A 13,712-nucleotide genomic window follows, 5' to 3' on the forward strand; every position below is an offset into this window, starting at 1 on the left:
GAAGGCAATCCTTGCCTTGCTGATACCAATGAAACCTCGCTCCATATAATTACTGCAAATATTCTCTCATATGCGCTCTCTCTCACTCCCTCTCTCTACAGATGCACTAGAGCCCAGGACAAAACGTCGGGCTGGACCCCCCCAAAGGTTTTTATTCATGAAGATAGAAAGATAGATAGATATATATATATTAACGTCTCTAAAAGGCAAACGGCCTATGAGACTAAAACAGTTGATACATCTGCTAGTGTTGTCTCATCAAAGAGAACAACAAAATAAATTAGCTGAAGGCTGAGAGCTACTAAAGGTACTTACAGTCAGAGGGACTGCAAGTGACCCAAAACTAATGAAATACCAAGCAAGTATTTACTAAAAGTACCAACTGATCAGCATAGGCAGAAAGCAAATCAATAAAAAGGTTGCACTCTTCTTATGTCAAAAATCCCAATCATGGGCAGCTCTAGGATCTCATAACTCGGTGCCACATGTTTCCGGTGTTTGGCAATGATGGCACGGATCCAATGAAGATATGGGTACCAGGCACGGGGTCTTGGGGGCCTGGGCCTCTGTGACCTGGATATGGCGATGGCTCGGTCCAAAATCACACCACTAGAGTGTGGCAATCTGCCTGTGTGTGATAAGGTGGTGGTGGCGCCAGGGGTTTCTGATGGCAGGGAGGGCATAAAACTAGCTAAGGTGCTGGCAGTGAAGAAGTCTCTAAGTGTACTTTGCCTGGGTGGGGCTGGTCTTGGCTGTCTGTCTCCCAACAAAGTCTCTCTATGTCGCTTGAGCTCTGATAAAAACAAACCCAAGCATTTTTTATCTTCCTACTCCTTCACCCTACGGAGTGGGCCAAATCCCTTTCTGAATAGACAGTGATATCTTCATAATATACCGTGCATCTACATACGTAATGCTCCTCTGTCTCCTCCTCCTGCTGGCATAACTGACATATCCGATCCTAAGGGGCTGTGTGGGTGTATCTCCCTGTCTCTATTCTCAACTGATGTGATGAGGTTCAAATTTGGCCAATAATACTACATAGCCCGTGAGATAGGTGTGTGTCCATGTATGCTGGCCTGGCTATAAGTTCATCTGGAGATAAATGAAGAAAATGGCTCTGGTAGTGTGCCATCTTCTTCCCTAAGGGCTCATGTGGTCTAGTCCAAGTTCTCTCAGTCTCCAACTTGAGACAGGTCTAACTATCCAAACTGTATTGAAAGGGTGGGAGTGCATCCATTGTCAACTCATGCTCTACAAACCATCTCTGTAGCTGAGCATACCAGCACCATGTTCGACCCTCCTCTGCTAGCTGCCTGGATGATATCATAGCCAACCGTGCATATCTGGAGCCAAGTAGATCCCACAATCTATGTATGCAAGTTACTGCCTGGAATAGAGCCTTAGTCACTAGTGGAGCAGCTGCTGATTCAGCTCGTTTTATCGGATGTGCTACAAATGACTTGCTCCGGATCATGCGGGCAATCAATGTCACTAATGGCCTTTCCAATCTCCTCCACTCAGTTGCACCCCCTACACTGGGGCCCCATATAGCTGCACCATAAAATAGTGTGGGCACCACCAATGTCTCAAACAACCATAATTTTGTGCGTGGCTCTTGGAACTGTACATGTGCACACTGTCTCTCTAGTGCCCCCAAAGCTGCATACCCTCTATCCAATCTGGCATCAATCGTGACTCTCAGTGAAAATTGTGGACCAGAAAAGATCACCCCGAGGTACACATAAGATCGTACCTGCTCTACTGTCTCACCTTTGAAGAGAGAAAGCTGTTACAAGAGTTCAGCATAGAGTTGCTTGATACAAAATCCAACATGAATCAATATTACAAGAGCTTCAAGCTCCTTTCAAATTGGCAACATGCCACTTGCCTAAAATCTAGACTAAGTCCTATTACATGCCACTAAGGGCAACTCTGGAGTCTTCTAAGCACTTGGTCATGCGAACCGCCTCCTAGATGCTTGTTAGGCTCCCGTAGCGCTTAGGAAAATAACTCTTCCTAGTACCTGCAACAATTAATTAAAGCGCACCACCATGGCACCCATTAATTGTTAGTGCTTTGCATGCAAATAATACACTGTGGACTAATTCTAGTCACGGTGGGCGTCCCCACTGAACACATGTGCACACATAACAAATATAAAAATATATATTTATTCTCTAGTTGACCGAAGTCAACGCTCTTGATCATAATTAAGAGGCTTTGACCAAGGGTCGAGGCGCCTGAAGTCAACACTCTCTAGTCAAGTAGCTTTGACCGTAGTCAATTCTTTGACCATTAAAAGAACTCTTTGACCATAATTAACACATATGAAACTCTTTAATTATGATGAGATAAATGGTTAACTATACTTTGACTTAGGATATTTTACATTGTGGTGACACAGGCCATGTGTTTTTCCTATGACCTCTGATGCTCAACCGTGAGCGGTTTGTTTAGGGTTGGGTGGTAAATTCATAAATGAAGCACTTGATGGTTCAGTTTTTACTTCGTGGTTCAGTGAAGATTATAGGAGTTGTCTCACTAACGCTGACTATGAGTGATGTGGGATAGGGACATGGGTAAGGCTTTGGCTGCGTGGTCTTGCCAAAGGCATGATGATCTGGAAACTGCAAGCCAAAAGAATTGCCCTCACTCCCATTGCTGCAGATTCCGACACATGAACCCATCACGCATAGTCTTGGGGTACAAAAGCCAAAACTGCTGAGTGGCATGCCCTAAGGCTGATCAAGAATGGATGGACCATCTAGAAAGATAGGGAGAGCTATCAACTACATGGTTGCCTCACATTTGCCAAAAAATTGATTGGCAATGAATAGAATGCATCATTATTCCCAAAGTGATACCCGTGCTAGAGTATAGATTGGACATGTCATGTCCAAGATCTATGCATCAAAATCCCCCCCCCCCTCTCTACACCACCGACTCCAACTAATCGAGTATAGTACTCCACAATTGCAGCTAAGACGCCTTCTCTATATGCACATACATACTATAAAGGAGGTTTAAATCGGCCCATCATTGGTCACCATGAGCCTACATACTATAAAGGAGGTTTAAATCGGCCTGTCATTGGTCACCCTGAGCAGATCTTTTACTTACAGCAAGAGGTTCATATACCTACATGACTCTAGGCACATTCCCAAACTCATCCTCTAAAAACACAACATAGTGCAGTTTCAATCTCACGATAGTCACTCATAAGATTGAAAACCATAAACTCCATCACGCATAGCAGGGACTAGCTGTTGAGAGTTCACGCTCAACATCATGTGATCATGTGTGCATAGCACCATCACGTGATCATATGTGCATAGCACTAACCTTATAGAGTGCTATAAAGGAAAGGGTTAGATCCCCTAACCCTAACCCTAAAAGAGTTTGTATATATTCTATTTTTTCAACTAAATCTAGTATACAGTTAGTCATTTGTGGTGTGCTCTCTAGCTGTGCCCTCTCTCCTCATCTCCACTCCATCGACCTTGCCAGTCCACCGACGACTCCATCTCTACCGAGCAGCATCACCGGCTCAACGTGCCACCAGCGTCGCGGTCTCTCCAACGAAGCGCCTCTCCATCGAAGGCTAGCGCAGCCCACCGAATGGCTGCCATTAGCCATTGCCCACCGAATGGCTGCCATTAGCTCTCATAGCGCAGCTCCAAAAGAAAGGCCAGTGCTCGCCTACGGTTCCATCGACTCCTTCTACAGCCAGCCGACGGACGACCTCCGAAGGCTCCTCGACGACCAGCGCCCGGCCGCCTCCATCGACGGAGAAGACGACGGAATCCGGAAGATTCCGTCCGAATCTTGGTAGATTCCGGCTTCCCACAATGTGACACGTGGCCCGTGCGCCACGTCATCTTATCTGCCACATGGCAGATAAGCGTCTCAAAATTTGCCACGTGTCAATCCTATCTGCCACGTCATCAGCACCACGTAAGCAGGCCACGTCATCCTGCCACATCAGCACCAGCAGCCATGTCATCTGGCCACGTCACCAGTGTCACGTCATCGTCGACTGCCACGTCACCTGCGACGTCATCAGTGACACATCATCAGCCACGTCACCTGCCACGTCATCAGTGACACATCATCAACCAGGTCACCTGTGCCACGTCATCAGGGACGTCATCAGCCACGTCACCTGTGCCACGTCATCAGGGACACATCATCAATGCCACGTCAGCATTGCCACGTCACCTTGCTGACATCATCTGTGCCACCTCAGCATTGCCATCTCAGCAGTCCAGTCAGCACTGACCCCTGCAGGCACAATCCCTTGCCAGGCACACTATGCACACACTGCATGTGCACACTCCTGCCACCTCAGCACAGAGCTTCACAGGCACACCTCTTGCTAAGCACAGTGCCACATCATCACTGCATGTGACTCACAGTGACACATCATCATTGAGCACCATTTGCACTCCTTTTGCCCCTCCACCTAGATCAAGTCGTATCTCTTGATCCAGGAAGAATTTGAGGGTGCTCCAAAAAGGAAAGTCGCTCGTTTTTTCGTGCTCCACGCGCTCGTCACATCACACGCGCACATTTCGGTGCAAGTTACACTCACATTTGAGCCTCGCCGACAAAACCACTTCCTTCATGCACATTTGTCTCTCCATCGACGCATCTGACCCAACACTTAAAGAACAAAAGAAAAGGAATTATTTGCTGTTCTTTCATCGATCGACGGTTGGTTTAGATCTAGATCAGAGTAGACTAGATCGCCATAGAGGGGACGCTTTGAATTTCCCCAAGTTGCCAATCTAAGCCATGCCCGAAATTCCCGACTAGTACCTACTCGGAGTCAGTCCATACGCTCACATCCGATTTCACATCATTACATTACCTGAAACCTTACGTTCATCAGTTCAGTGAGCAGACTTCAGAGTTCAGAGGCATTGCAGATTGATTCAGTGGGCAGATATCATTTGATTTCACACACACATGCCACCATTGTAAAGCCTATTTGGCTATCTCACGGCATCGTGCACATCATTTCAGCCTTGTAAAGCCTCTTGGCTATTCCCGGCATCATTGCCACAAGCCTTGTAACACAGATCAGATCTTATATACTGCAGTTCTATCTTCACCGACGGTACAGAGATTTCACTTGGCATCTTCAGTGTATTTGCAGTTGATTCATACAGAGATTTTCAGGACACTTTTTTAGTACATTGTTTGCACCATGTCGACTAGCAACCTCAATCTGGAGGCATCTGCTAAGTTAGACAACTCCAATTATGGTACATGGAAATACCGAATGGAGACCATTCTTGTGCTTCAGGACAAATGGGAGTATGTCGATGGATGCCGATCCAGCCACCAGTAGCTCTACTCCATCTGTTGTTACAGCACCAGCAACGGAATCTACATCAGGATCTACATCTACAACAAACAGTTTCCGCACCAGTAGCAGATCCTGCCATTGCCCGAGCTCAAGCAGAATGGGATAAGAAAGAGAAGTATGCCTATCACCTGATCAAGCAGAATGTGCAAGATGTCATGCTAGGACACCAGCTCTCTACGAGTCCAAGAACACATCCAGGATTCTCACCCTGAGAAACCAGATCAACCAGAGTTTCCGCAATAGCAATGAAACCGGTCATGCTTATGTACTCCGCATCAAAGACTACAACAATCAACTTGCAGCAGCAGGAGAGACTATGAATCCCGCAGAAATGGTTCAAGTAATCCTGAATGGACTAGGAGAAGGATATGAGAATCTAGTTCAGAGTATTGCCATCCAACGGCAAATTCCAACACTGGAAGAACTTCAGTCAGTTCTACTTGGTGAAGAACTCAGGACTCAGGCCATTCAAGCATGTAAAGGTCATTCTAATGATCAGGCATTCACAGCTTCAGACTGAAGCAGAGGCAAAGGCAGAAACAGAGGTAGATCATATCAGAAAAGTGGTCATCATCAACAAAATCAAAGTCAGAATCAGCATCAGCATCAGCAGCATCCTCAGCAACATCAAAATCAGCAAAGAGGAAATCATTCCAATCGAGGAAGATTTCAAGGACGAGGGAATGCATCCACCAATGTGTCAAACATCCAGTGCAACTACTGTCACAAGTTTGGACACTATGAAAGAGATTGCCGCAAGAAGCAGTATGACCAAGGCGGTCAATCCAGCAGCAATCGAGGGAATTCCCGAGGAAGAGGAAATCATCGTGGTGGACATTCTAGTCACAGTCATTTTGCAAATGAACATGGCAATATGTTTCTTGCAAGTGAGGAATTGCATCAGACTGATACAATGCACCTGGACACTGATTTCAATCCCAAAGAGGATTTCAGCTATCAAGTCGACCAAGTGGAACAAGATCCTTGGTACATCGACAGCGGTGCATCATCTCATATGACAAATCATCAGGAATGGTTCACAGAAATGAAGCCATTAGAAGGACAAAAGAATGTCATCTACACAGCAACAATACACCGAATCCGATTCAAGGGACAGGTGTTATCCCTATGAACAATTTCACTGGTACAAAAGGATTACTCAAAGATGTGCTCTATGTTCCGAAGCTCAGCAAGAACCTTTTGTCAGTAGGTCAAATGACGGAACACAACTACAAAGTCATCTTCGACGGTGATGAATGCACTATCAGAGACAAATCCGCTAGTAGCAAAAGGTGTCAAGAAAGGACGCTTATACAGGATGCTAGCTACAGTACCAGATAAGCATGCCATGTCAGCTCAAATGCAACAGATGCCACTATCTGCAAAATGGCACAAGAGATATGGTCATGTCAACTTCAAGTACTTGTTAGATCTAAGGAATCAGAATATGGCAATTGGGATTCCGAAGCTACAGTTTCTTGGAAAAGTTTGTGAAGCATGCTGCTTCGGCAAACAAAAGCGAACCAACTTTGTCAGAAGTACCTCTCGTGCACGAGGTATTCTTGATTTGATTCATACAGATGTATGGGGTTATGCCCAGATCCGCAGCATCAATGGTTCACTTTATTACTTGACCTTCATAGACGACTACAGCAGATATTGTTGGGTCTACTTTTTGAAAGAGAAATCTGAAGTGTTTTCCAGATTTCAAGAATTCAAAGCCATGGTAGAAAACCAAACAGGCAGAAAGATCAAGGTCATGAGATCAGACAGAGGAGGTGAATACATGTCTTCAGCATTCATGAACTTTTGCAAAAATCACGGCATTCGAAGACAATTCACATGTGCAGATACTCCTCAGCAAAATGCAAGAGCTGAAAGGAAGAATGGGACTTTAGCAGACAGTGCTAGAGCAATGCTTAGTGAAAAGCATCTTCCGAATCAGTATTGGGCAGAAGCAATAGCTACAGCTAACTACTTGCTTAATCGGCTTCCTACCGAACCGATACAAGGTATGACTCCTTATGAAGCATTCACTGGACACAAGCCACACATTGGGCATCTCCGCATATTTGGTTGCATAGCATATGCCCACATACATGATGATCATCGCAGGAAATTGGATGCGAAGTCACGCCATCATGGTTGGCTACAGTGAAGAAAGCAAAGCATACAAATTGTATGATTCATCAACCACAAAGTCATTATCTCCAGAGATGTAATCTTTGATGAGGAATCAAAATGGAAAACCTCACCTACACCGGAGATAGAAGCATCGACTTCACAGTCATCTACAGAACAGGTTGATGAAGAAGAGTAAGAATTGCCAGCAACACCCCAAGCAGCGCCACAGCAGCTCAGACGGTCTACTAGGGAAAGCAGACCACCAGCCAGATTGACATATGCTCAGAAAGGCAAAGCAATTCAGGTGGAAACCACCAACTATGCTCTTATGACTACCATCATGGCTACAGAAGAGCCAGTGTACTTCGAAGACGCAGTAGACAAGCCAGAATGGCAAACTGCTATGAATGAAGAAATGGATGCTTTGTATAAAAATAACACTTGGGAATTATGCGACCTTCCACCAGGAAAGAAGGCCATAGCCAACAAATGGGTATACAAAGTGAAGTACAATCCAGATGGCAGTATTCAGAGATACAAAGCCAGATTAGTTGCAAAAGGATTTGCACAACAATATGGTCAAGACTATGATGAGACTTATGCTCCAGTAGCAAAGATGGATTCCATACGGTTCTTGATATCACTAGCAACACTCAGTAAATGGAATGTGTATCAGCTCGATGTCAAGAATGCATTTCTCAATGGTTATCTAGACGAGGAAGTCTATATGCAACAATCCGCAGGTTATGTTGAACCAGGAAAGGAGAACAAGGTTTGCCATCTCAAGAAAAGTCTCTACGGCTTAAAGCAAGCACCCAGAAGTTGGTACAGCAGAATTAACAAGTATTTTGCTGATCTGGGATACATGAAGTCCAATGCAGATCATACTCTCTACTACAAAGTTCAAGGGGAAGATATTACTATTGCACTTTTGTACGTAGATGATCTGATTGTGACAGGAAGCAAGGATAGCTTCATCAAAAATTTAAAACAAGACTTATCTGCAGAGTTCGACATGAAAGATCTTGGACTTATGCACTATTGTCTTGGAATTGAGTTCTGGAGAGATTCAGATAGCACATTCATGAGTCAGCTCAAATATGTTGACAGTCTCCTGAAGAAGTTTCATATGGCAGATTGCAAGATTGCAGCCACTCCCATGGAACAGAGTTTGAAACTTACTAAAGATTCAGAAAAGCCTACAGTCAATGATAGATACTACAGGCAACTCATTGGATCTCTTATATATCTGACAATCACACGGCCAGATATTTGTTATGCAGTAAGCTCACTAGCACAGTTTATGGCAAATCCAAAACAATCTCACTGGAATGCAGCCAAAAGAGTCTTGAGATACATCAGAGGTACAAGACAGTTTGGGATAGAATACAGAGGAAGTCATCCACGGTTGCATGGATACTGTGACAGTGACTATGCTGGAGATCATGAGACCAGGAGATCGACACAGGGATATGCATTTTTCCTTGGTCAAGGTGCTATATCATGGTTGTCAAACAAACAGCCAACTGTTTCTTTGTCTTCGACTGAAGCAGAATATAGAGCACTCACTACAGGTGCATGTGAGGCTATATGGCTCAGAAGACTATTGTCAGAAACAGATTACTTTGATGAGTCAAAGCCAACAACAATATACTGTGATAATCAATCGGCTCAAGCATTGGCCAAAAATCCAATATATCACTCCAGGACAAAGCACATTGATGTCAGAGAGCACTTCATCAGAGAAAGAGTGTTACTTGGTGACATCACATTGCAGCATTGTGATAGCAAAGAGAATGTTGCAGACATCTTTACCAAACCACTCGGTAAAGAGCTATTCGAGAAACACCGACTAGCTCTTGGTTTGACGCAAAGGAAGGACATTCCCATTAAAGGGGTGTGATGGAATGTAATGCTCAGTCCTTCTTCGATTCCCTAGAATCATCATCTTGAGGGAAGGCCTACTTCATGATGTTAATCTTGAGGAAAGGTGTTGAGAGTTCACGCTCAACATCATGTGATCATGTGTGCATAGCACCATCACGTGATCATATGTGCATAGCACTAACCTTATAGAGTGCTATAAAGGAAAGGGTTAGATCCCCTAACCCTAACCCTAAAAGGATTTGTATATATTCTATTTTTTCAACTAAATCTAGTGTACAGTTAGTCATTTGTGGTGTGCTCTCTAGCTGTGCCCTCTCTCCTCATCTCCACTCTTCTCCTCTCCCCTCTTCATATTTTGTCACTAGCTACTATGACATCCCCACTGACGTCATCAGCGCCCAACAGTGGGTGTAGACCATAGTATAAAAGTATGCTCTCACACATACAAATCCACACACCCACACATACTTGAGCATCCATTTATACAAAGTCTTCGTACTGAGTTTCTATCATCACTCCGGAGGTGAAGGACAAACTCAGCCATGACGAAGGCTAGCACTAAAGGAGAAGGCTAATCAAAAAGTAGTCCAAATCTCTTCATTCAAGCTACAACTTGAAGTCTAAACGATTTCATTTTAGTCTCTCATCTAAATCTAAATCTAGCTGATAGGGCAACACACCATTTAAGATAGAAAGAATTATCGCAATACCAGCAGGCCGCAACTTGGACAAGAACTTCACAAGGTGAAATTTGCATGTCCGCTAATACGGCAGAAGCATATACCTAGATGAATCCAGGAACATTCCCAAACTCATCCTCTAAAAACACAACATAGTGCAGTTTCAATCTCACGATAGTCACTCATAAGATTGAAAACCATAAACTCCATCACGCATAGCAGGGACTAGCTACTATGACATCCCCACTAACGTCATCAACAGCAAGAGGTTCATGACTTAAAGATGCAATTGGCAGCTGTGACAGCTAAACTTAGTTTTTCGACAGGCTTGGCAAGCAGGCAATCATAGACGAAGTTATGAAGGCATGTAAGGCTTCCCTACCCACCCCTCAACTAGTCTCCTCAGTTAAAGACCTCATTCACTCTGAAGTACAAACAGTCAAGGAGGAGGCAAGTGTGGAAGTTGAGACCAAGGCAAGTAAAACTGACATTCAAGAAGAGATTAAGGAGCATGAAGCCATATGTGAAAACTCATTGAAGATTCGGATAGGACTTCTAGAAAACTGGTATAAGGATGAGGACTCTTTTAGTGAAACTTTAGCACATGTCGAAGCAGCCATGCCCAACATTGAACGGAAGGATGATGATGAAGAGGTAGCAACTAATATCAAACACTCCAAAGGACATGCTATCATCACTTTCAGCTGAAAGGGATGAAGGTATGGATAGTTGAGGAGCTCACGCAAGCTCAACTGAAGAACAAAGCGACTGAATTAGCCAAGGTTAGAGCTGCAAGGAAGGATGGAAAATGGGCAGTATACCGTGAAGCCATGGCAATTATCAAAGAATTCAAAGAATTCAAATTCAGTCTTAAACTGATATATGGCCGATTACATGTTTTTTATGCTTTATTAGATGTAGCTATTCTGAATAAACAGAGATGCTTTTGCACTCTATGGGAGCTGCCATGTGCCCTCCCTAAACTGATGTATTAGTTGGTTCTGTGCTGTCCCATAGACCTTTTGGTCTTCCGTGGACGTTAATAGACTCTCTCTCTCTCTCTCTCTCTCTCTCTCTCTCCATAACCACATGGACATTTTCAATTTTAAAGGCAACTCACATATGAAGAATTACCTGAGATAACCGAATTTCTGATTTTTGAAAACCTGGCAAAAAGAACGAAACTGTTTGGTCCTTCATGTTGTACCCCACAGGTACTGGAATATTGTCGGAGTTGTCTTTCATAAAAAGAGCTTTGGCATTGTCATTGAGCCTGGCAATAGCTTTTTCCCACTCAACAGTTGTACTCAGAGGCAGGGCTGGCAGATAAGCTCCAGCTAGAGGTGCAAAGTGCTTGTCAAATGAATCTCTATATAGAGCGTCAGCAGGTGCTTCTTTGTAGAAAGAACCAGCTACACGTGCACCAGCTTGCATAGCACAACCCCAATACCGGAGTGCCGCACTGACAGACAGGTGGTTGCTTGGATCCATTACAAGATAACATGCAAACCTTCTCGAGTCTGCAAATGTTTGTGCAATTTTCTGTGAGAACCCAAATAACTGGTCAAACACTCCATTTTGACAAATAGACCTGACGACAAATAGGATATCCATGATGAGCTTCAGGGTAAAGGAGTATATACCTCAAGAACTCGGTCAGCACCATCCCATAGTTCAGCAATACTTCTTCCAGCAGAGTCACTAGTGCTTTCTTGCATCAGAGAAGCTTCAAGTAATCGTAGGATTGATGGGGACGTGACCCTACCCGTGTCAGTCTTCTCAGATAAGCTCCTTGCACGCTGCAAGTACCATCTATATGACTTTGAAAAATCAGTGTACGCTTGAACAGATTCTCTCAGGATGTCTTTTGTTATCACTACTCCATGGGCAAACGATAAATTTTTCAATGTTTGCTTGCTGGTTGACAAGGTTTTATCACATTGGCAATAGATTGACTCTTGAGATGACATATTATTTGATATGATCCAAATACCTCAACTTTTCAGCCGCTCCAACAAGTCGCAAGGTTTCTTCAGAACTCAAGCCGTCATACACAACAATATCATATATTTGGTTGGCTTTGCGACTCCCTGCAAATCCTATGAGGCGTTCCATTGCTCCAAGCGCCAAAAGCGAATCCATACCAGGAAGAACACTAAGCTCCTCACCCACTACCTGTGAATCCAGACACACTGATCCTCTGTTAAGAAAATCCTTAGATTCTCTTGGCAAATCAACACAATCGGGGGGACAAGAAAGGTTTCCTACAATATGTGTATATAGACAAACCTCATCTAAAGCTCCTTGACTGAAATTGAGCCTTGCATCAGCCTTTTTAATTTGTGAAAGTGGCTCCAGGAGCAGCTGCAAAACGTAATTAAATAGTAAAATAGGACTCAAAAGAAGTGGAAATAGGAGTAATGGAAAAAAAAGAAAGATGTAGCATTTTCAGGTTGCATGTTGTCAACAGAAAAGATAGATTCAGTACCTTGGTTGATTCAAGGCGAACAATGTCGAGAGCTCCCTCGACAAAGGATGTCGGAGAGCCTCCTAACTTTTGGCCGAGCAGAAAATCGGCAGTGGGTTCTTGAGATTGGAGCACCAGACAGGTGCAAAGGCCCGTTCTTGCATAATACTGCATTAATTAATGTCAAAACATTATCACACACTAGCAATGTGGCTTTCACACTTGCTAGTATTCCTTGTATTTCGAGCAGCTCTTGCAATTTCGATCATTCCAACGTCGAGAGGATCAGAAAAGTTACAGTAGGAAATCAGCAAAAAAGCATCGATGAAGCTCATACTTGAGCTGCTAGGAGAGCAGTGATAGTTTTGCCTGAACCTCCTTTGCCGAGGAAGGTGACCAGCTTTGTAGACCGTGTTTCGGCACTTTGAGCCCGGATGAGCTCAACAGTCCAGGTGGAGGACGGGATCTGCTTCGAATAACAGACTTTCTGCTGCCGATGGATTGACCAAGGATGCCAGGAGCGAGAGAACCCATCCAAATATTGGAAGAGCCCTGCCATTGACGCCTGAAAAAGAGTAAGTTTTATGCCGTGCAATAGCGCTGCTCTGCTTTATATCAGCGACACGCGCTGCGTTTTGCTTCCTCGTTTTTTCTTCCTGCCAGCTATCATCCAGGCCACCTCGTGGTAAAATCTACTTCCATAAAAGGCCTTCTCCGCATTTCGGATGCCAGTAGAAGTGGCAGGTCACCGATCTAAGAGTGCATCGCGAAGGAAATGCATGTGTTCCTTTGTTTATCCGTATGGTAAGTCAAGCCCATTGTGGTTAGCTTGCTGAGGAGTGGAAAACTCTGCGCGCGAATGGTGCCGTTACACCCTATACAGCTTTGCAAGGATCACAGAATGCATCGGATTCCCTCTTCCAATATGGCATATGGCATATCGTTATTTGCATGTCATAGAGATTGTCGCGGGTTAACTCACCGCAGCACTGCATATTTCGCACACGCATTTTTCTGGAGCCCAGTGACTTGCAGAGAAAGATGCGCTCCTATACAACCGGTGGATTCCTCGATCCTTTCACACGTTTTCTCTGTAATTTGCACATTGATCTGCCTATCAATTTGTATGGTCATAGTTACAGTGGTCTGCATGTCAACTTCCTGCGTACTACATAGTAAT

At 44.2% G+C, this 13,712-nt stretch overlaps 1 protein-coding gene across 1 annotated transcript in view; it reads right to left on the reverse strand.

Moving 5' to 3' along the window:
* LOC147900494 (P-loop containing nucleoside triphosphate hydrolases superfamily protein) overlaps positions 1-13,712 on the reverse strand; it is a 52,593-nt gene extending 38,881 nt beyond the window's left edge. The window contains exons 1-6 of the mRNA XM_087377042.1: positions 12,870-13,712; positions 12,554-12,700; positions 12,355-12,429; positions 12,059-12,240; positions 11,709-11,877; positions 11,200-11,607 (exon numbers count right to left, since the gene is read on the reverse strand). Of these exons, the coding sequence (XP_087233168.1) occupies positions 11,200-11,607; positions 11,709-11,877; positions 12,059-12,240; positions 12,355-12,429; positions 12,554-12,700; positions 12,870-13,091 (1,203 nt within the window). The 5' untranslated portion in view covers positions 13,092-13,712. The remainder of the gene's footprint in view (positions 1-11,199; positions 11,608-11,708; positions 11,878-12,058; positions 12,241-12,354; positions 12,430-12,553; positions 12,701-12,869) is intronic.

Source organism: Dipteris shenzhenensis, chromosome 7, assembly GCF_047967505.1.
Source record: "Dipteris shenzhenensis isolate YYH24624 ecotype China chromosome 7, Dip_SZ_1.0, whole genome shotgun sequence".
NCBI lineage: Eukaryota > Viridiplantae > Streptophyta > Polypodiopsida > Gleicheniales > Dipteridaceae > Dipteris > Dipteris shenzhenensis.